This window comes from Pseudozyma flocculosa (genome assembly GCF_000417875.1).
Source record: "Pseudozyma flocculosa PF-1 unplaced genomic scaffold scaffold00002, whole genome shotgun sequence".
NCBI classification, from domain to species: domain Eukaryota; kingdom Fungi; phylum Basidiomycota; class Ustilaginomycetes; order Ustilaginales; family Ustilaginaceae; genus Pseudozyma; species Pseudozyma flocculosa.
In genome coordinates, this window is record NW_006920870.1 from 1,082,320 (window position 1) to 1,103,619 (window position 21,300).

General features: G+C 65.3%; 6 protein-coding genes across 6 annotated transcripts in view; 4 read left to right on the forward strand and 2 right to left on the reverse strand.

Annotated features, from left to right (window-relative positions):
* PFL1_01010 (uncharacterized protein) overlaps positions 1-1,025 on the reverse strand; it is a gene marked incomplete at both ends in the record, with an annotated part of 3,718 nt that extends 2,693 nt beyond the window's left edge. The window contains one exon of the mRNA XM_007878510.1: positions 74-1,025. Within this exon, the coding sequence (XP_007876701.1) occupies positions 74-1,025 (952 nt within the window). The remainder of the gene's footprint in view (positions 1-73) is intronic.
* A 2,067-nt stretch (positions 1,026-3,092) lies between these two features.
* PFL1_01011 (uncharacterized protein) lies at positions 3,093-6,877 on the forward strand (the record flags this gene model as incomplete). The annotated part of the gene is made up of 9 exons (XM_007878511.1): positions 3,093-3,221; positions 3,312-3,654; positions 3,745-4,082; positions 4,156-4,255; positions 4,347-5,331; positions 5,425-5,849; positions 5,953-6,377; positions 6,483-6,680; positions 6,788-6,877. The coding sequence occupies 9 exons, from the start codon at positions 3,093-3,095 to the stop codon at positions 6,875-6,877; spliced, it is 3,033 nt and encodes a 1,010-aa protein (XP_007876702.1).
* A 122-nt stretch (positions 6,878-6,999) lies between these two features.
* On the reverse strand, positions 7,000-7,512 carry PFL1_01012 (uncharacterized protein; the record flags this gene model as incomplete). Its single annotated transcript, XM_007878512.1, has 1 exon — positions 7,000-7,512. One exon carries the CDS (start codon positions 7,510-7,512, stop codon positions 7,000-7,002), a length of 513 nt encoding a protein of 170 aa, XP_007876703.1.
* A 733-nt stretch (positions 7,513-8,245) lies between these two features.
* On the forward strand, positions 8,246-9,517 carry PFL1_01013 (uncharacterized protein; the record flags this gene model as incomplete). Its single annotated transcript, XM_007878513.1, has 4 exons — positions 8,246-8,649; positions 8,747-9,142; positions 9,213-9,334; positions 9,414-9,517. The coding sequence occupies 4 exons, from the start codon at positions 8,246-8,248 to the stop codon at positions 9,515-9,517; spliced, it is 1,026 nt and encodes a 341-aa protein (XP_007876704.1).
* A 2,272-nt stretch (positions 9,518-11,789) lies between these two features.
* On the forward strand, positions 11,790-16,399 carry PFL1_01014 (uncharacterized protein; the record flags this gene model as incomplete). The annotated part of the gene is made up of 2 exons (XM_007878514.1): positions 11,790-14,226; positions 14,310-16,399. 2 exons carry the CDS (start codon positions 11,790-11,792, stop codon positions 16,397-16,399), a joined length of 4,527 nt encoding a protein of 1,508 aa, XP_007876705.1.
* Positions 16,400-17,743: 1,344 nt separating this feature from the next.
* Positions 17,744-21,300, forward strand: part of PFL1_01015 (uncharacterized protein) — a gene marked incomplete at both ends in the record, with an annotated part of 4,184 nt that continues 627 nt past the window's right edge. Inside the window, one exon of the mRNA XM_007878515.1 lies at positions 17,744-21,257. Within this exon, the coding sequence (XP_007876706.1) occupies positions 17,744-21,257 (3,514 nt within the window). The remainder of the gene's footprint in view (positions 21,258-21,300) is intronic.

Here is a 21,300-nt window from a genome sequence, read left to right on the forward strand (position 1 = left end):
GGCGTGGCGGCGGAACTGGGCGTGCCGACGACCGGCGTGGCGGCGGAACTGGGCGCCGCGACGGGGATGGCACCAGCCACCACCAGGCCTCGAGAAAGCTGGGGCGGCCAGACAGTCGAGCCCTTGAGAGCAGCGACAAAGGCCCCGTCTGAGGGCCCGCCCTCCAAGCGCAAGCGCTTGACAAGTGCCGCGCTGTCGGCTGCGGCGACGGCGGCAAAGATGTCCGCCGCCCGCCCCTCTGGCGTGTTCGGAACGGCGCTGGTGGCCTTCTGGCGCCATGCGCCGATCGCCCGAAGGTGGTCCCTGTTGCACTGATACAGCTGACTCGAGCAATGCTGCTCGAATGCATCGCGATCCAGCCCGATCAGCTTGATCCTGACGAGCTCCCGAAGAGCTTGAATACGGAGGTAGTCAGTCGCGATCGCGTAACTCCATCCCTTCGGCAGCGTCGCCGACTTTCGTTTCAAGAAGTTGGTTGTCATGTCCAAGGTGCTGAAGAGTAGGCCGTTTTGCCTGACAACGATCGGAAAGGTGGTAGCCGGGCGCTTGTCGATGTAGGCGAGCCTGGCGAGGTAAGCGTATTCGTCGTTCCGCATCTGTTGCGAACGTCGACGTCTCTGCGCATCGGATGAGGTAGCTTCTCTTGTGGTGTTGGGCTCGCCATTGTTGGCGGTCTGGTCCGGTGCCATGTCGTTCGCCTTGCCGTCAACGTCGCGGCTATGATCATCAGAGTCGACCACCAGGAGCTGCTGCTCCTTGCCCTGGCACTCGATACGGGTCGACACGGCTCCGCTTCCTGAGGCCTCGCCACTCGGCTGCGTCTCGCACTTGTCACCTTGGCCGTTATCCCGCGCGGACGTGCTTGCCTGGGTGCTCGAAGATGCTGCGTCTGCCTGTCGACGCGGTCGGCTACCGTCTTCGCTGTCGTCGTCGATAGTGATGATCTCGGGCTTGTGGCGCTTGTTGGAAGGTTGCGCCTGGACCGGCACAAGCCAGTCGCGAAGGTTCTTCCGACGGCCTGTCATTCTCACGAAGCTTGCGAGGGGGGCGAGAAGACAGATGCGATAGCCTGAGAGAAGGTAGTGCTGTTATGAGGCGAGGGTGGTGACTAGGAGCTGAGGATGGTTCGAGAGGAGGGAGGGGAGGAGATGGGATTGGGAGGCAGCGTTCCGGACCAGCAAACAGCAAGCAGCAAGCAGCAAGTGGCGGGCCAGCGGACGCCAGGGTGGCGAGCAGGCTGCAAACGCCTTCGCTCAGTCTCACGGTCCAGGTCACGGTCGACTACCTGCCACTGCCAGCCCTCTAGGCGTCCGGGCATCCCGCGCGCCCGGACTCGAAGCTCTGCTGGGCAGCCCGGCCGCGATCCTGGGCGCTGAAGTCGGCGGCTGGCCGAAGCGGGCCTCGCCTTGGGCTGAGTGTGCATGGGCCGCCGCTGAGCTGGGTCCCGCAGCGCTGCCTGTCTCGGCAGTCAGACCGACACCTCACGCATGAGCTTGTTCGAGCGCGGTGCGCGTCGAATTCGTAGCGACATTATCCTTCCACGCCAATCTCGAGCGTCGGCGCTGCACGCCTCTAGTTGCGGCTCGAGGAGTCCCTGGTCGGCACTTCAGCTTGGTCAGAGGACATGAATTGCTTCACCGCACACTCTAATCAGGCAAACGGCTGCACGTAAACCTCCCAATTTTTGGTGCGGTCTACGGCCGTTGACCCTGGTAAAATCCTCCCCCCTTTCCTACCACGGCAAGAAACGCCATGCTATGCCGCCGTCGACCATGCCTGTGACTATAGCAGGTGCTGGCAGCTCCGGCTCAGGACCGAACCATCATGGGATGTCACCGGCCGAGCCGAGAATGCTGCTGGAAGCACGCGCCCGCCTAGCCTGCGCCGAGCCCACTAGCCCGCCAACCGCGCGCGCCTCTGAAAGCTAGCCGTCTGCTTCTTTCCCTCCTTCTCTCCGACCACTGTATCTCGCTGCCGTCGTTGACTGCCGCTGCTCGCTGAGCGCTGACCGCCGCCCTGCTTGCTCTTCCTTCCTCCTGCAGTTGCCCCGCCATCATGCCCAACTGTGCGTCTGTGAAGGTATGTGCAAGACGCTGGCGCTGGCGGTGCCTGGCTTTCCGGCAGACACTGATCAGTTCGCTCTTCTTTTCTTGCCTTTTGCCCCGTCGCGCCTTTGACCTTTGCCTCATCACTGCTACCTGCTGCTCCCGGGATGCTTCCGACTCGCGCGCTGTAAACTCTGGCTGCAACGCTGCTCGACACCATCACGCTCGCTTCCTGGCTGTTCTCACGGCGTGTCTTGCCTGACTTCAGTATTTAGCTTTTTAGAATTCAAGGCTGTCGGATGTTCCCGAGGCTGTGTGTGATGCTGGCGGAGAGCTTGGTAAACCACCCGCTGATTGTTACCTCTGCGTGAACGGCACGTTTCCATCCCAAAATCCCGGGGTGGTTACGGCTGTCTTCCCCTCGTAACCCTCCCCCTCCTGGTTTGAGTGCACCCGTTTGCCTGACTTGCTTCACTATCTGGGCCGTCGCGCTCTCCATGAGGCGGGAGCAGGCCTCATGTTATATTGTGTTGGCCGCGGACCGGACCACCCTCGGAGGCAGGCCAGGTGGGGGCGGTTTGCGCCCCTGGCTAAGCGAGGTGGCAAGGCCGCGCGGAGCAGGCCGAAGGGCTCAAAAGGGCCGGCTGGCTCCCTGCTGGCCGGCCTTGAAGCCGGACAAGCCGACCGAACAGAGGCAGCAACAAACGGCGGACGTCGTCTTGCACTAAGGCTGATGCCTGCTTCTACCATACAAAGACCTGAGCTCCTTGGAGAGCCCGCTCTGCGCTCCCGATGAGCTGCAGGGTGCAGCCCGATTCGGCAGCCGGGTGACTTTTTGGTGAACGCGTCGCGCGGGTCTTTTGGCTGGCTCCACATCCGACTCGAGAGGCCGTTCGAATCGAGATCAACACCTCCCGCAACGACCATCACCGCTGTCGACCTTCATCGACCTTTCACCAGCAAACTTTCACGTCCGCCGCTGTCCATACGCTGCAGCAAAATAGAGGCACAACATCATTCTCGAACTCGCAGCGAAACGCCTGCAGCATGTCTTCTCGACTCAGGACGAGCAGCGCGGGCCTGGGCAGCGGTGGCTCGGGCGGCGTCCCTGCAACGCCAGCACGGTCGATGCGGAAGCGCAATAACCTGCAGCTGAGCGCCAAGCAGTTTGACAAGGTGGGTCCTCGGTGCGCTGCGGCTCTCTTTCTAGGTCGAGCGATGGCTGATCGCTCCGACCTGCCTGCGTGACTCACCGACGGCGACCAGATGTCGCGGAGGATTGCGGCGGTCCAAAAGTCGGCCACCAAGCATGGCCGAGCAGACACGCCCGACGAGGTCAACGAGGAGACGGCAGGCATCGCTCGGATCGACAGCATCCCCGAGCTCGGGGAGGGAGGCCATCGCCGCACCTCGTCGTACGTCATTGCAGAGGGCGACGAAGGTGCGCCCGACCCGAGCGAACCAAAGGTGCGCACCACCACCGAGTTCCACCTGAGACGGTTCGGCAAGGCTCCCATCTCGCGCGGGCTCAGCCAGGGCGCCGGCAAGGGGCCAGACGGAGCGGCGCTGGCGGCTGCGGCGGCCAAGTCGCTCAAGGGCAAGGGACATGGTGAGTCCAGAGAATGCTCGAGGCGCTACCAGCGGCCAACCTTCCGCCCACGCTCATCTCCTTTGCACCGCATCCTCTCTTATCATGCAGCCCACCCGGACTCGTTCCTCAACGAGGGCAGCTTCATCTTCAACCCACTGAACCGAAGAGTGCCGCAGCCGAGCCCGCGCAAGGCCAGGACGGCATCTGGGTCGTCGAAACCGCACGTCAAGGCAGTCTCCGACCCGTCCTCATCCACACGCCCGGCGACACTACCCACGCAGCCTGGGCCGAGCAGTGCGACCCGCACCGCCGCCGCAACTACCGCTCCAACCACCCAGGGCGCAGACGGCGCACACGACAGCGAAGATGCTGCCATTCCGCTCTCGAGAGCCGACAAGGAGATCCAGGAGGCGCTGATCCTCGAGGATCTGCTCCACGTCATGCTGGTACGTACTGCACGCGTCGCACGCAGCCAGCACGATGCCGAGCTGATCACGCCTTTCCTTGCCATCATAACAGGGAGTCGAAGGCCAGTACATCCAGTACGCCGAGGGCTACGACCCCGAGAGCCCGGCGAGCCGGCTCAAGGGAGCCACGTTCACCATCGACCCCGCGTTAGGTGAGCTTGTGCCGGCACCGCGACCTCGCCCGCCGAAACCACCGCAACTTACCGACCTAGATCCTTTGCCGCCATCTGCCACGCTCTGTAGACCCGCCGCTCAAGGACCTGGCCGAGAGGGTCCTGCCGATTGCCACCTACTTCACCTCGATCTCCGCCTTTATCGAGATGGACAGCGGTCTCGAGTACGGAACGGTCAACCACGCGCTGTGCTCGGGCATCCGCGACCTGCTGCAGGACTACGAAGTGCTCGTGGTGCAGCTCGAGCACCAGCTGGCCACGTCGCCGACGTTTACGCTGCAGAAGCTGTGGTGTTGGATCCAGGAGACGCTGCGGACGCTGCAGATGGTGCACTCGCTGACCGAGGAGATTGCCAGCATCACGCACGCCGACCTGTTTGAGCAGGACGACGACGACGACTCGAGCGACAGCGACGACGGCAGCGAGATCAGCGGCACGTCGCAGCTCGAGCGCGAGAGGCGGGCGCTGCTCGGCCTCGACGACCCGCAGGAGGAGGGCATCGAGGGCGGCATCGCCAAGGGCGGCGAGGTGCTGTCGATGCTGTGGACCCGGATCACCAAGATGAGCGGCGATCCCAAGGCGCACCGGCTCTACACGACGCTGTTCCACCGCGCCTCGCAGCCGTACGCGCGGACGCTGGTCAAGTGGATCACGACGGGCGATCTGTCGGACACATATGAGGAGTTCATGGTCATGGAGGACGCCAAGGTGACGCGCGCCAGCCTCGAGTCGGACCCGACCGACGAGTACTGGGAGACGCGATACACGCTGCGCGACGAGACGATGCTCGCGCGGCGCGAGCGGCAGAGGCAGCTCGGCCTCGACATCGACGCGGACCTCGAGGGCGACGAGAGCGACGAGGCCACGACGCGCGGCTTTCTGACGGGCGGCGCAAAGATCCCGACGTTCCTCGAGCCGTGGAAGCACAAGATCCTGCTGGCCGGCAAGTATCTCAACGTGATTCGCGAATGCGGGCTCGAGGTCAAGCAGCCAGACGATGGCAGCGACGGCGCGGCGGCCGAGGACCGCGAGACGATCGTCATGAACGACGAAAAGTGAGTTGCGACGCGATGCAGCCCGACGCACTTCGACCGACACTGACTCCGTCGAGAGCCTCTCCACCCCCGCATCCCTGGCACCCCTGGCAGCTTCTTCCGGCGCATCGAGTCGGCCTACCAAAAGGCCAACAGTGAGCTGCTGCGGCTGCTGATCCAGGACCAGCACATCATCGAGCGCCTGCGCGCCGTCAAGCACTTCCTCTTCTACTCTGAGTCCGACTTCCTCATGTCGTTCCTCGAGCAGGCGGGCCACGAGCTGCGCAAGACGGTCAACCCGCAGCGGATCCGCGAGACGACCCAGGTGCGGCTGCAGACGCACCTCGGCGCCGTGCTGGGCAGCTCGTCGACGGTCGGCTTCCACGACCCGTACCGCGAGGACATCCGCGTCGAGCTCGCGTCCGAGGGCGCCTACGAGCAGCTCAAGCGCATCGCCGACATCAAGGGCGGCATCGAATCGACCAAGGCGCTGCAGAAGGCCGAAAAGGCCAAGCAGAAGGCGGGCAAGGACAAGGAAGGTGAGTCCTGGCGGGCACGGCGGACGCGATCCTGTCCGGCCGACCTTACACTGACGATCCGCCCACTCCTCGCGTCGACCGACCTTCCCGCCCAACTTTGCAGCGGTCGTGTCGAGCCTGTTCCAGTTTGACGTTGCGGTCAAGTTTCCGGTGTCGCTCGTCATCTCCAAGAAGAACATCCTGCGATGGCAGTTCGTGCACCGGTGTCTGACCAACCTCAAGATGCTGGAGCGCGCGCTGTGCGACGTGTGGACCGAGCACAACGAGGCGCACTGGCGCACGCCGATCCGGGACCACGCTCCGCTCGAGGCGTGGAAGCGGCGCGTGTTCAAGCTTCGTCACCGTATGACCTTCTTCATCCAGCAGGTGCTGGCGTTCCAGATGATGGAGGTCATTGAGCCCAACTGGCGCGACCTCGAGGCCAAGATGGAGCACGCCAAGACCGTCGACCAGTTCATGAAGGACCATTTTGAGTACCTCAACCGGTGCAGGAAGGAATGCATGCTCACTGATCTGCGGTACCTCGAGGTGAGTCGACGCCTGCACTGCAGAGGAGCGAGGGTGCTCGCCAAGCGCCGTCCTGACCGTCTCGCATCTTTGCTTGACCCCTCCCGTCTCCACGACGGCCGGCAGTACCACAGCCGGTTGATGAACTACGTCTCAGTCTTTCATGAGAACCGCGTGCGCTTCCGGGATCAGCTGCAGATCGAGTGCAGCCGGTGGGAAGCCGAGAAGCTGGAAAAGGGAGCCGAGGCCGCCCAGCCGTCGATCCAGCAGGCCACCATCGACTTCCTGGCCAAGTTTGAACACGCGTGGGACCGTGGTGTCAGGGTGAGTGATCGACTGCGGCACCGTTCCGTCCTAGCCCATCCCTTGGGGAGGAATGCACGCTGATTTCGGCTTGCGGTACCTTATACACGACGACGACGGCGACACAGACGCTCAGAGACATCGTCAACCTGCTCTCGACCACGGACAACCCTGCCGCCTTGCCGCTGGCGTATCGGCTTCAGAGCGCGCTGCTCTGAGTAGTTAGAACGCGGCGAAATGCAAACGCGGGGGCCCCGCACTTGGCGGGCCCGCTCCTGTCTCCGTTGCATCAGGATGTCTCGACTACTCGCGTGCAACCGGGGCACAGACACTGATTCTACTACTTCTCTTCGTTGGCGTCGCGCGGATACTCCCAGAGTGGCGGGCCGCGAACGCTGGGGTCGAGCTGGATGAGGTAGACTTTCTCCTCTGCCGTGACGACGAGCCTGCCCTCGTTGGCAAAAACGAGGTTGACGGCGCCCGTCTCGGGGATGAAGACCTTTAGGATCTGCTCGCCGTGCTTGGACCACACCTGGACGCCGTCCGAGGTGCCGGCGTAGACGTTGCCCTGCGTGTCGACCTTGATGCCGTCGCCGATGCCGGTCCAGGGCCACGCAAAGAGGCGGCGGTTGGCGAGGCGCTCGATGCCGCCCTCGTTGACGACGTCAAACTCGTAGATGGACGCGGGCCGCTTGTACTTGGGCGGCAGGGTGCCGTTGATGATGGGCGAGGTGTTGACGACGTAGAGCTTGTCGCCCTTTGGCGAGAATGCGAGGCCGTTGGGGTTCGGCACCATGGTCGGGTCCGTCAGGGCCGTCAGCTCGCCCGAGCGCGGATCGAAACGCCACACCATCTCGGGCAGCTGCACATCCGGTCGAAATCCCCGTCACGACCCCCCTGGCCAGCACCTCCGTTGGACCGCATCTCTCTTTCCTCGTAGCAATAAAACTGAACGGCCGCAATCTCTCAGTACAGCTTCAAGGAAGAGTTTGAGATAAGTGCTGCAGCCTCTCTTCGTAGCGCCCGTCTCATCATGACTGAGACCCCGGCAGAAGAGAGGTAGAGTTACATGCTGGTGCCGTCGGCGGCAATCCTGCCACAACCGCCTGCTTGTCTGAACTCGAGGTGGGGCCCCTCCACCGAAGCGGGGAGTCCTTCGAGTCGGCCGAATAATCGCGGAAAGGATGTGCGGAATCGGGACCAGTCTCTTTGGTCGGGATCGGGCACCATGCCTTGGGGGCTGGAGAATGCCGGCGCTAACGACCCCGCCTCGCTAGGAACTCGTATGTATCCGAAACGAGCTTGGTCCTCTTCACGCCTCACCGGTCTGTGGGGCGCGGGGGATGCCACCGGCGATGCTCAGGTCACCAATCACCGAGTCTCCAATAGATTCCCCTCGCTTGCTCGTTGGCGAGCTTCCTCCTTGTACTCGCCCGCTGAAGTGTGTGGCACCCGTGCAATCCAGTACGGAAAGTGCCTGTTGCGACTCTCTTGACGGGGTGCCTCACACCGTATAAGAACAGAAAGGACTGCCGGCTGCTCGACGCTGGGTCTCGCCATTGTTCAAACACTTTCAAGCCGCAAAGATGTCATTCCCCACCAGCTCCATCTTTCTTGCCCTCGCTGCTGTTGGCACCGCCAGTGCTGCTGCCGTCGACCATCCGCAGCGCAACGAGGCTAAGAATGTCACCAACTTCATTGCATTCGGCGACTCTTACACGGATGCATGCTCATCGAGTAGGTTACAATCTTTCACTCCTGAGCAGCGCGCGAAATGGCCTTTCCCGTACTGCCCGCCGGCGCCTTGGGGCCGCGCGAGCGGTGGCGAGAGCTGGCCGGAGTACATTCGCATCCTGCAAGGCCAGGCGGTGCCGACCGACAAGGACTCTCCTGTGCAGGCCGCGTACAAGGGCGAATGGACCATCCAGAACCTCGCCCAGTCAGCCGCGACGTGCGACAACGCCGTCTTCCCCCGGGCTCCTATCAATGAGTGAGAAGAAGGTTGCCGAGCGACGCGTCGCGGAAAATATGATGGTAGCACAGCGGCGCTGACGGCGACGACCGCCTTTTCTGTTGCACTTTCACAGCGTCGGCCAGCAGATCGACCTGCTCAAGACCAACTACAACACCACGCAGCCGCTGGACAAGATCCAGACGGACCCTGCGACGACATGGGCGGCGATCTTTATCGGGACCAACGACATTAGCTTCTACAACTCGACGGCCGACGTGGCCAAGGAGACCGACTGCCTCGAGCGTCGCATCCAGACGCTGCACGACTTTGGCCACCGAAAGTTCCTCATCCTGGAGAACATCAACCTGGAGTACGTGCCCACCTACTCGACCAACGGAGTGGTCAACAAGACGATCCAGTCGTACACGAGCGGCAACCGCAAGTCGCAGGCCCAGCTCGCCGAGAAGCTGAACAAGAAGTGGCAGAGTGACGGCACCGAGGTGCTCACCTTCCCGACCTTTGAGCTCTTGTGAGTGCGGCCGTCGTGGCGTCGTACCGGGGATCACCCTGCTGACCGTCCTCGCCTCCTCCTTGTGCAGCTCGCGGATGTACAACAACCCGCGCGAGTACGGCATGGAGTACGTCAAGGTCCCCTGCGTGACCGGCACGGGCAACAACACCGTCACTTGCAGCCACCCGACAAAGTACCTGTGGTGGAATGGTGAGTGTTGCGCCCGGCTCGCGTCCTCGAGAGTCGTCGTGGCAAGCGACTGACCTCCTCTCCCTCTTCAAACCGTCAGACCTTCACCCGAGCTTCCACGCCGAGCAGATCCTGGCCGCCAAGGTCGTCAAGTTCCTCGAGGAGGGCGCTCGTGGCGAAGACCTCCTCGCCGGTCCCCAGTGATGCAGGTTTATCGCCCCGTCTGTCTATGCCCTCGTACAGTTCGTCTTCTACAGTAGTTCCAGCGCGACCAGGACTCTGTCGCCATATTTGGTACCATCCTGCCTTTCTGCCACTTCGACGTCGGCCAAGGCGTCAGCACCACGCCCGGAACCGGAGCCGGTCCGGAACCGATGCGTGGGGCTCTGCTGGGCTAGATAAAGGAGGCTCTGCATCGGCACGGTTGTCATGTCACGGATCCGCTCGTCGACCTCACGTACCGCACGATCGCCTGCGTAGCCTGGCCGGGCCTGTCGGACGGGGACGGCGCTCTCTACGCGAAAGCGCGGCAAAATCGTGACAAGCGAAAAGAGAAACTTCGCTCGAGAAAGGCCAACGTAACGCGCGGCGGGCCCGAGGCGACGGGCCGTGGGACCGGCCTGCGGCCAACCATCGCAGCGAGGCCTTCTCTGCATCGGCCCGCCCTACCTCTGCCCCTGCGCGGCGTTTGCTTGTTTGCTCGACCCTGCCTGGCTCTTGTCGCCGGCGTCGTGCTCTCCTCTGCTCGTCGCAGATCGATGCCGTGGTGCCTGCGGTTGCTATCGTGGTCAGCCGTGCGTGCGTGCGTTGGCGCCTGCTTGCACCCGTGAGAAGACCGGCAGGGACCTGCAGCCTGGCCTGCACTCAGTTGTCAGCGGGCGAGGAGCAGGCGACCCCGAGCGAGCGCGCGAGAAGCGACCAGACATCGGTTGAGCCGCTTGGCCTGCCATCACGTACGGTACCGTAAGCGCGCCCGGTTGCCCGGCTTGACGAGTGCGGTTGTCGCCTGTCATCCTCCCGCTGCCCGCCCGTCGATCCTGTCTGAAACATGCGCGCGCCACGGCGCAGCGCCTGCTGCTGTCTGCCGCAGCATCTCTCCTTCCTGCCAGGCCAGGCCGGGCCGTTCCGAAGCGGGTGGCCCAGGCGGCGCCGAAGCGGGCCGCGTGGACCCGCAACTACACGGGCGCAGGCAGTCCAGGCCCGCTACCCGCTCGTGGGATGGAGCCCAGGCTAAGCTAGGTATGCCTCCATCGTAAGGCGGAGTGTGGACGTTGCGAGGCTGGGCGAATGCGGGCGTGCGTCCGTTGCGGGGGGAATGGCGGCGGTTCAAGATCAGAGCAAGAGACAAAGGGCAGGTGCGGGTCCAGCACCCAGCGTGATCTCCGAGTCCCCGCAGATTACCTCGCAACCTTGCCTGCCTGCCTGCCTGCTCCCAGGGATCGCCACGACAAATGTACAGCAGACAGGAGGTCGATGAGCCCCGATCTCGACGAGCAGGCAGGCCGTTGTCGCTGGATCCATGGCGCATGCTGCTGGGCCCCCCGCTCCGTACATGGCGTAGCGTGGCGTGGTGCAGGGCACAACGACTGCGGTCGAAAGGGCGGCAACAGGCCCGCAGAGTGCGGCGAGGCAGGGTCGATCCTGCTGTCAGGGTCCGAAGCAAGCAAAACAACCGACCGACCGACCGACCGACCGACCGAACCCGTGCCTCTGGTCAAGCGAGGGCCAAACGATGCGAGGTCTCGCAGGCCGGCCTGCCAGGCAGAGGCTAGGCTGGCTGGGGGAGGGGGGGAGAGCAAGCAAGCAGCAAGCAAGCAAGCAAGCAGGGAGGCAGAAGAGACGGCGACTCACCTAACCTCGCTCGCCTCTTCCAGCCTGCCTCTTGCTCGCGATGCAGGCGTGGGAGCGAAGCAGCCGGGTCCAGGCGACAGCAAGCGAGCGAAGAGCCGGAGCGGAGGAAGGCGACGGCGATGCGCGTTGTGTTTGGCCGCCCCCCATGCCAGGCCAGGCGAGAGTGCAGCCTCCTTTCACCGGAGCGTGGCGGGCAGGCAGGCAGGCAGGCGGGCAGACGGGCGGCAGCACGGTCGGTCCGTCGTGTCGGTCCCTGCCGCTGTTTCAAAAGGCGGGACATCCAGCCTGCCTCAGCCAGCGAGCGGCTTGCTCGCGTCCACCCAGCTGGGAGCAGCACCTCGACGCTTCTGGCCCTGCCTTGCTTCCAGTAGAGCCGCCCCCTCGAGGCGCCGCCACCATCACCAGCATTACCACCACCATCATCTTGCCCTGCCCTGCCCCCATTTGCCTGCACAGCCACGCCCGCGATCGACGCTGAGATCATTTCGGCCATTCGCGCATCCTCTTCTGACGGACGCCCCATCCCGACTTCCACTACCGCCGCTCCGACCGCCACCAAGACGGACCACCCGCCGACCTGCTCAGGAGGAACCAGTCGCCAGCACGGCCCGTCCGCAACTCAATCATGAAGGCTGCCTTCCGCGGCTTGCGGCGCAAGGCGTCTGCGGGCGACGTCGAGAACCAGCGCCAGGCCCAGCTGGCCGCCGAGGCCCAAGAGGAACGGCCCCAGGTTCCCCGGCTGCCGGACCTCGGTCGGGCGAGCCCGATGCCCTCGCTCCGCTTCTCTGGGCTCGGCCTAGACAACTTTGTCTCGAACGTCGGTCTGGGTGCCGACGCCTCGGCGCTCGAGATGGAAGACGAGCTGAGCGAGCTCGGGCGCAGCTCTTCCCGCCCCGCCACTGCGGATGCAGCCGACGAGGAAAATGCGCAGGCGAGGCGGGCCACAGGCCTCGTCGTCGCCGTCGCCGGCGCCCCCGACAGCCGACTGGCTTCGCAACCACCGTCATCCGCACCCGCCACCGCCGGCCCCCAACAATTTCCCCGGCGCACCTCTCCGGACCAGCCCCAGCAACGGTCACAGCCGCCCCCTCACACCCAGTACCACCTGCTCGACGTCGATACCGCACCGGAAGCGCCGGCCATGCCCCGCTCCGACTCGCTAGCACGGGCCGCTGCCGACGGCGGACGGACCAGGCCGCCCCGCACCAGGACCGGAAGCAAGAAGAGCGACCCGAGACAGGACTTTCACCTGCTCAGCGCCGACGATGCCGAGGTCGACGACTACGGCCACGACGACAACAAGGGCAGGCGCCGCAACCGCATCGAAGGCTCTGACGACGGCGACGACCGCGACACCCACTCCATCGAGGCAGTCAGGAACTACCAAGACGAAAACGAGCAGCACGCCTCGAACCGGCAGCAGCAGCCGCCAAAGCCCCAACCCGCTAGGTCCATCCGCCGTTCGCTCTCGCAACCCGCGCTCGACCAGCGACCCCGCGGATCTCGCAACACGGCAACGCCGCCCGTCCTGGCTCAGCAAAAGACCAACATTCCAGTCGCCGCGGGCCCGCCCCTCAAGTCCTCAGTCTCGACCATCCTCGGCTCGGCCAGGTCCACCAAGCTGCCCGCGCCTTCGCGAAGCGCGACGGCGCCAGTCAATCGCGAACCTCCGACAACGCCAAGCCTGTTCGCCTACGAAAGCGGTCCCGGCTCCGGCATCAAGAACATCTCCAAGCTCAAGACCGTCTCTGGCAAGAGCAGCGCGCCGAGCATCGCCAGCGCAAAGGGATCTGAGCGAACGACAATCCGCAACGCTCGCGGGGAAATCGAGTGGAAGGATGCTCCGCCAATGCCCGCCCCGACCACTGGGCACCTCAGCGGACTGGCGTACCAGCACCAGGTCTACCAGGCGCAGCAGAGGGGCGTGCCGGTCGACTCGATCGGCGGCGACAGCGGCAGCGGCGCCGGCGATCACCAACACCGACTCGACCGAGCCCGGTCAAAGTCGGTCGGCCGCCTGGACAAGCGGGCCGAGTCTTCGAGGAAGGACACGTGGTCGCCGAGCCATGAAGTCGCACCGCTGCCGGGCAGCGCGGCAAAGGCCGTCTCGCCCCAGATCCCTTACAAGGCCATCGGCACGGCTAGCTCGGGCCCTGCGGGAGGCTCCTTGCGCAGCCCTAGATCGACTGCGCGCGACGGCCTTCGAGGTATGGCGGCCAGCATCAGCAGCGGCAAGCTGCTGCGCATGGGCACACGGAAGCCCAGGACAGATCGTTCCGACGACGGCGAGACGATCGACGACAGCTCAAGGGATGAGAGCACCATCCGACAGCCCAAGGAGGATCCGACCGAAGCCGAAGAGAGGCGCAAAGCGGAGCAGTGGGAGCGCGAGAGGGAGGCGCGCAACGCCGCCGACCGCCACGAGGCAGCCGAACGCAAGAAGCGCCAGGAGGAAGAAGAGGCGCTGGCGAAGCGTGCCGCCGAGCGAGCCCAGGCCAAGAAAGAGGAAAAGGAGCGCCGAGAGCGCGAGGCCGCCCTGGCCGCCGAGCAGGAGCGCCTCGCCAAGGAGAAGCGCCTCGCGGAAAAGGCGGCTCGCAAGGAAGCCAAGGAGCGCGCCGAGCGCGAGGCCGAGGAGCGCCGGGTCCGCGAGGAAAAGGAGGCCGAGGAGCGGCGCGTCCGCGAAGAAAAGGAGGCCGAGGAAAGACGGGCCCAAGAGCAAAAAGAGGCAGAGGAGCGGAAGGCGCGCCGTGCCGAGGAGAAACGTCGGAAGCGCGAAGAGGCCGAACGCGAAAGGGCGCGCCAGGCGGCCGAGGAAGAGGCTCGCCTGGAGCGGGAGCGCCTCGAGGCCATCGAGGCCGAAGCCCGCGCCGAGGAGGAGGCCAAGCAACGCGCCATCGAAGCCAGCGAGGCCGAAGCAAGGCAGCTGGCCGACGCGCGTCGCCAGGTCGACGAGGAGGATCGCCTCGCTCGTCAGGCGGGTCGGCGCGACGCTCGCAGGTTGAAGCGGGCACAGGCTGCGGGCGTCGAGGTTGAGGACCTGTCCGAGTCGGACGAAGATGCCGGTAGGTCCCGAGTCCAGGAAACACGACGAGGCGACCGCCATACCCACGCTGACCACCACCTGGCCCGCTTCTTTCTATCGCAGACGACGGGTCCGAGGATGGCGAGGAAGTGTTTGCCGACGCGCAAGACATGGAGAGGACCGGGTCGGACCTCCATGCCCCCTCGAGCGTCGAGTCGAGCGCCGACATGCCCGTCACGCCCGCCGACGAAGCCATCGACGCCATGCACGGCGAGAAGTGGAAGCAAGCCGCATCGCAGGGCGCCGGCCCCGACTCGACGGCGACGACGCCGGTAGAGGAGCAGGACAAGGCTTTGAAGGCCAGGGATGCCAACGCGTACCGTTCCGACCGGTTCCGAGCGGCTGTCATGGGCGGCGCACGGAAAGCCGCTCCGGACTCAACGCCCCTAGCCACGCCCGCCCTTGAAGGCGCCGCTCACGAGGTCGACGGTGGTGACGACGGCGACGATCAGATCGTTCAGCCCAATGGGCCCTACCGCGAGGGCGGAATCACGTACGGCCGGGGCTGGTGCTCCCACGGCCTTGCCGATCCGACGTTGCTGGTCAGCCACCGGCGCATCGTACGCACCCTCAGACCGCCCGCTACCAAAGAGGAAAAGGAGACCCCACGAAAAGGCGAGGACGACGACGCGGCTGCCGATGCACCGACCGAGGACACGGCAGCAGCGCCAGAGCCCGAGCACAGCCAAATGCAGGAGCCGACCGAGCCGGCGGAGCCCGAGTACGACGAGGCGATCTACAGCGACCTGGGCGAGCTGATCTGGTCGTCGACAACCCCGGACGTCATCGCACGCCTGGTCAGCCACCTCGACTACGCCGACGTCAAGGCGCTGCGTCAGACGTCGCAGTCGATCCGATTCGCTCTCGGCCAGCTCGCCGGACGCGAGATTGTGCTCTCGCGCTTCCTCGGCCAGGTGGGCTACCAGAGCTGGAAGTCGACCTGGACCCACTCCGAGGGCGACGATGCGCTCGTGGTCAAGGACCCGCTCCCGCTGAGCTTCTCGGACTGCGAGGCGTTCCTGCTGAGCTACGACCTGCTGCCCGAGTACCGCCTGGTGGGTGCTGAGTACGCAAAGGCGCCTCACAAGGTGGACCCGCGCTACCCGCGCCTGGCCCGCGCCACGACCCGGAGCTACAACCGCGTCCTCGCCCGCCTGCGCATGCAGCCCACCTTTGTCCTGCCGAGCGCCCAGCCGGCCTCGTCGCAGCTGTCGCCCCTGGCGACCCAGGGCACCTTTGGCCAGGCCGGCGCCACCCACACTCCAGAACGCTCGCCCGCTCTGGGCGCCAAGGCGACGTTTGCCGGCGACGAGGCGTCGTGGTCGATGCCGAGGATCACGAGCCCCTGGAAGCCCGGCCGGGCCGCCCTGTTCCGGGTATGGGTCCCGAGCTGCGAGGAGGGCGGCTGGTTGAGCGATGCCGAGCTTTCGCGGTGCGAGCGCGAGCTGTTCATCGCCGGCGTCTGGTCGTTCCTCAAGCGGGGCGACGTGGTCTGGGACTGCGCCATCGGCGACGAGCGCAACGTCGGCAAGTACATGTTCGACGGGCGCTACCTGCGCGACCTCAGCTTCATGTTTGACCGTACGGGCCACCTGCCCTCGTGGATCAACGCCTTCTCGTACGCGCCGAGCTACTACCACAACATCATCCGCTCGTCGTCTTCGGCGCAGCCGATCGTCTACCTCGACGTGCTGCCCTGGAGGGACCAGATTGTCTCGACGATGCGGCTGGTCCAGGACCAGGTGGAGACGTTCAACCCGCAGGGCGCGCGGTACCGCATCTCCAAGTGGCTCTACCGCGCCGTCTTCAACGTGACGCCCGGGCAGATTATCAGCGACGAGGGCCTCGAGGTGGTCGACGCCGGCTGGCACGGGCGGATCGTCATCGAGACCGAGGGCACGGCGGAGCACGCCAAGGAGCTCATTAGCCGATGCGCGGGTCCCGCCGAGAGCGCCCAGACCAAGGCGAGGCTGCTGGCCAGCGTCATGGACGCCGACGGCCAGCCGCGCATCCCAAAGGCCCCCGCACCCACCCGCGACGCCTCTGGCCAGAAGATTGAGACGACGACGCCGTGGGCCGTGATCCGCGCGCGCTCCCGGCCCGGCATGATCTGGATCCGGCCCATCGACATGCGCGAGAGGGTAACCTTCTGATCGACGTCGTCATGCCGAGATGAGGCGAGATGAGGCGAGATGAGATGAGATGAGATCGACATGATCGTTGCGCAAGCTCGCCGCTGCCGCGCCAGAGCATGGATCCTTTTGCGGGCCTCATTCCCGGATCCAACGCTCCGACCCCACATCACGACTGCTGCCCCCCTGCCCCGCACCCACCTGCCCCTCTTTGTCCCGCTTTCTGCCTTGCCCCGGTGTTCTCCCTGTACCGCCTGCTCCGTCTCTGTCTCGCTCTCCCTGTCGCGTGGATTGTGTCTCTCTGCCCTCCCCAGGATCTTCCGTTGTATACCAGATACTTGCCCTCCCTCGATGGACAATGCACCGAGAACCTTCTGCCTGCGTGTCGTTGGCCTGCAAGGACCGAGCGAGTCCCTGCCTGAGTCGAGGACGAGAGGAGCCCAGACGGTCGAAAGGCCGATGCGTGGCCGTCGAGTGACGGCCATCTCCTTGGGGACGCGGCTTGCTTTGAAAATCTTGTATTCAAAGGTTGATTGGGCTGGCCATTTGTAATGGGCCCGCCAGGCTGGCCGGCTGTCCGCTGTCCGCTGGCTGCTGGCTCAGCTCCACCTGGCCAAAGAAGGTTTTTCCACGGAGGCGCGGGGCGCACCCACCCACCTTCCCGACCACCCACCCACCTCGTCCTCGCCACCCTCTGGCACCCGCCACTCCTCTCGCCCCACCGTACAGACCGTCCTCACTCCGGACACCTCGGCGGCATAGCATCGTCCGAGACCCCCTGCACTGCTCTGAGTGCGCCTCTCTGGACCTCGACTTCTGCTCTACAGCCTCCAGGTCCAGATCCACATCCAGAGCCATCGCCATTGCCGCAGCTGCGTCGGCCCCGAAAAGCCATCTACCACCGACACAACACCCGGCGCTGCTGCCATCACCGCGCACGACTCGCGCTCGCCATCGGACCGTGTCGCTGCCCCAGCGCCATACCTCGCTCTTTCCCTTGCCACTCTCGCTTCGGCTCGCCTCGCCTGAGCCAGCCTTCAAACCTGCTCTCGACAGTCGTCCGGCTTCCTCCCAGCCTCGGTCCGACACATTCGACGCCACGCACGACCTCTGCTGCACGTGCACTCGCCTCCTCCTTCGCGCATACACAACACCCGTGGCCGCGGAACCCGCTTTCGACATCCTACTGAGCCTGGCTCCCGCTCTCGTCGTTCCAGAGGAGGGGTCCGGACAGGTCAGCCGTGGACCTCGTTGGAGCAGGAAGTACTGGAAGCGGCGCACCTTCGTCTCGAAGAGGAATAGCGGGGCCCTCGCCTCGCCACACGCACACTCTCGCACGCACCACTCCATCGGACCCTCGACAGCATGTCCGCGTGGTCCAGCGCAGCCGGAAAGCCTCACCTCTCGTATGCCGAGCGGCTGAGGAACGCAGCGAAACCGCCGCCCAGCGCCAACGCCACCTCGCCAAAGAATGAACCGGCTCCCTCGAGAATCATCAATGCCAACATATCGCAGCAGCAGAGACCCCTCGCCTCCTTGAGCCGCTCCAGCCACGACGAGAGTGTCACCTCTGCCATGCCCACCGCAGACAGCTCAGCAGCTGAGCCGACACCGGCATCGTCTGCCGCAGCGGGCGACACGGCGACAGACAGCGCCAAGCCCCCAGCTTCTCCGCAGCATCCTGAGACTTCGAGGCAGTCGGAAGACGTCCAAAGGCAAGGTGCCGATGCCGCCAAGCCAGCGGCCAAGCCTCCAGCCGTCAACATATGGGAGGCGAGAAAGAAGCAACTGGCCGAAAAGGAGGCCGAAAAAGAGCGGTTGAGGCAGCAGCAAGCAGCTACGCAGAAAAAGGCAAGCGTGACGGCAGCTTCCGCTGCTGGCTCGACGAGCAAGCCGTCCAAGAACGCAGCCGCAGCGGCCTCGGTGTCGTCAACCTCGGACTCGACCACCGCCAAGACCAAACAGGTCAAGGCTCCGTCCGCGGCAGGTCCGGCCTCCTCGGGACAGAAGGGCAAGCAGGAGCGAGCCTCTAAAGCGGGCAGCGCGGGCGGATCCGCGAGCTCAGAGAAGAAGCAGCCTGCCAAAGGCGCAGAGTCTTCGGCGCCCGCCGTACCCAAGGCGCAGATCGCCGCCAAGGTCTCGCTGCCACAGGGCGCGGCACAGGGCCAGACGCCAACACCTGGCGACCCTTCGGCACCGAGCAGCTCGATGGATGCGACATCGTCCGGTGCTGGTCGTCCGAAAGTGGAAAGTGCGAGCCAGAGGTCGCACACTCAGCCCGGGGATGCAACGGCCGAGGTCCCGGCGAGCGCAGCAGCAGGCACGGGAGGCGCCGGCAGGCCACTCCAGCCAGAGGCACAGTCCCCAGCATCAGGTGCCAAGCTCGTCAAGCAAGACACGGCCAAGCAGGCTGCCGCTACGCAGCCAAACCCGCGCAGCGAGGTTCCTCAGGCCATCACTTCAGGGACGGCGCAAGCTCCGGCGCAACCTTTGGCAGGTTCGACACCAGCTTCGACGGCGGCAGCGGCCGACGCGACCCCTGACGAAGGTGGCGTCGCTGCTGGAACCGAGCCGACGGCCAGCGTCGAGGCTGCGATCGAGAGGGAGCTGCAAGCAGTCAGGCCTCCCAGCGCGGTGGATGACGATGCCTGGCTCGCCCGGATCCACCTGCTCAATGGAGGGCAGAACATGCCGAAATACGGCGATTATGGACCGGGCGGCAAAGGGTTTGGCATCGGCGGGGGCCTGCAGGGAAGCGACGGTGCCATGAGCGAGGCAGACATGCTCGCGGCCAAGAAGGCCGAACGTGCGGTGGCTGCGGCGTGGGGCGCCGGCAAGAATGTCTGGCAGAAGAGCCAGCAGCAGAGGCAGGCACAACAACAACAGTCCACCGCGCCCTCTGCATATCCCTCGCCGTCGCAGCAGCCCGGTCCATCTGGCACGCATGCGGTCGCCCCCTCTGCCGTCGTGATTGGGTGCAGTGACAACAGCTCGGCCGTCCGGCTCGTCGATCCGAGCGCCCTGGCCGGTCAGGCCCAGGTCGACGCTTCATCGGCGAGCAAGAAGAAACGTCGGCCATCCAGTGCGGCAAGGCAGCCCGGCACCCGGCCAGAAACGACGCTGACGGAAGCCGGTAAAGTGACAACCATTGACAACCCCGACAGACGGGACGGACAGCGAAGCAGAGCCGAGCTCGCTCGCGCGGGTGAGGCCTCCACCTCTGAGACGCTGCAGCGGGCCAGCACATCGTCATCTGCACAGAAGGGTCCATCAGGTCAGATCGCCGTCGGAGATGGCGGTCATGCGGTTCAAGGCAGCGGCAAGAAGAGCAAACAAGCCGCCTCCGTGGCATCGAACGCCTCGCAGGCCAGCCAAGCTCAGAGCAGCGGGAAAAAGGGGCAGGCCGGCAAGGCCTCGCAGTCGAAGCCCGAGGCGAACAAGGCTGGCGTCAACCAAGCGTCGCAGCAACAGCAAAAGAAGGGCCAGCAAGGTGCAGGATCCAAGGGCGGCAAAACGTCTCAGCCCCCGACGGAAGGTGCTGATGGCGCTTCGCCTTTAGACGCGTCTTTGCGGCCGCCCAGTGCGCGAAGTCAAGTCGCCGGCCCATCGCAGCAGGACTCGGGCAAGAGCTTCGGCGCAAAGGGCGGAGAGAGCGTCGCCAACGCGGCTGGGACGCCGCTGAGCAGCAAGGTTGCATCTCGCCGGATCAACGGCCTTGTCAGCGAGAGCAGCGGGCTCAGTTCCGGACAGAACAGCGTTGCTGGCTCGCCGAGAGCGAGACCGGCGCATCTGCCCGCAACGCCGCCGCCGCCCGCCAGCTTCCCTCCACGCAACGACAGCAGCGTCGCGCAGCCCATGTCGATCTCGGCGTCGGCGCAGCACTTTGCTCAGGGCGCGCTCGGCGTCTCGGCGTCTCCGCGCGCCTCTCCGCGAGTTTCGCACGCGACGCACGACGCATCACATTCGCCCAGCAAGGCGACAGACGCCAGTAGGCCCAATGCAGGCGCGGGTCCGCCGAGCAGCAGCAGCAACGCCTCGGCTCAGGACAGCTGGCGAGGCGGGAGCAGCACGCCAAAGCGCGGCAGGGGCGCAGCGCGCGGCTCCACGCGCGGGGCACCCGGCGGCCGAGGCGGCAGTCGAGGTGGCGCGCCCGACACCTTCTCAACTCACGCCACGCCGGCAAGCCGCGAACGGCGACCTTTCAACGGTTCCAGCAACCCCGAATCGCCGCTCGCGGGCCGTACCTACCCGCGTGCCAGCGCCCAGTACCAGTACTATTCCGGCTTTGTGCCGGCCTACATGGGCGAGGCGGTTCCCGAGACGGCCATGGCCTATGACGGCGGCTCAGACCAGGCCGGGTATGGCAACCTCCAGATGTACGCCTCGCCCTCCTCCGCCGCCGCCGCCGCCACCGCTGCCCCTGGACAGGGCTACTTCGGTCAGGTGCAGACGCCGATGTCGGCCCAGTGGGCGCGCTACTATGCCAACACCGCGTCGCCGCAGGACGTCTTCTCCCAGGGCGGAGGAATGATTGAGACGACGAGCCAGACGGGCGCCCACGTCCCCGCGGGCAGCACGCAGCAGCTGCTCACGCAGATCGAGTTTTACTTTTCGCAGCGCAACCTGCTTGGCGACTTTTTCCTCCGGCAGCGCATGGACTCGCAGGGCTGGGTCGACATCGCCACTGTGGCCAGCTTCAAGCGCGTCCAGCAGGTCACGACGGACCTCAACACGGTCAGGGATACGCTGCTCTACAGCGCAGTGCTCGACGTCGACGTCGAGAGGATGAAGGTGCGGAAGCGCTTCGGGTGGGAGGCCTTTGTGCTGCCCGAGGACTGGAAGGCGCCCGAGTTGGCGGCGGCGTCGGCCTCGGCAGCAGGTCAGAGCCAGGCCATGCATCCCAACGGCTCCTCGAGCTCCGC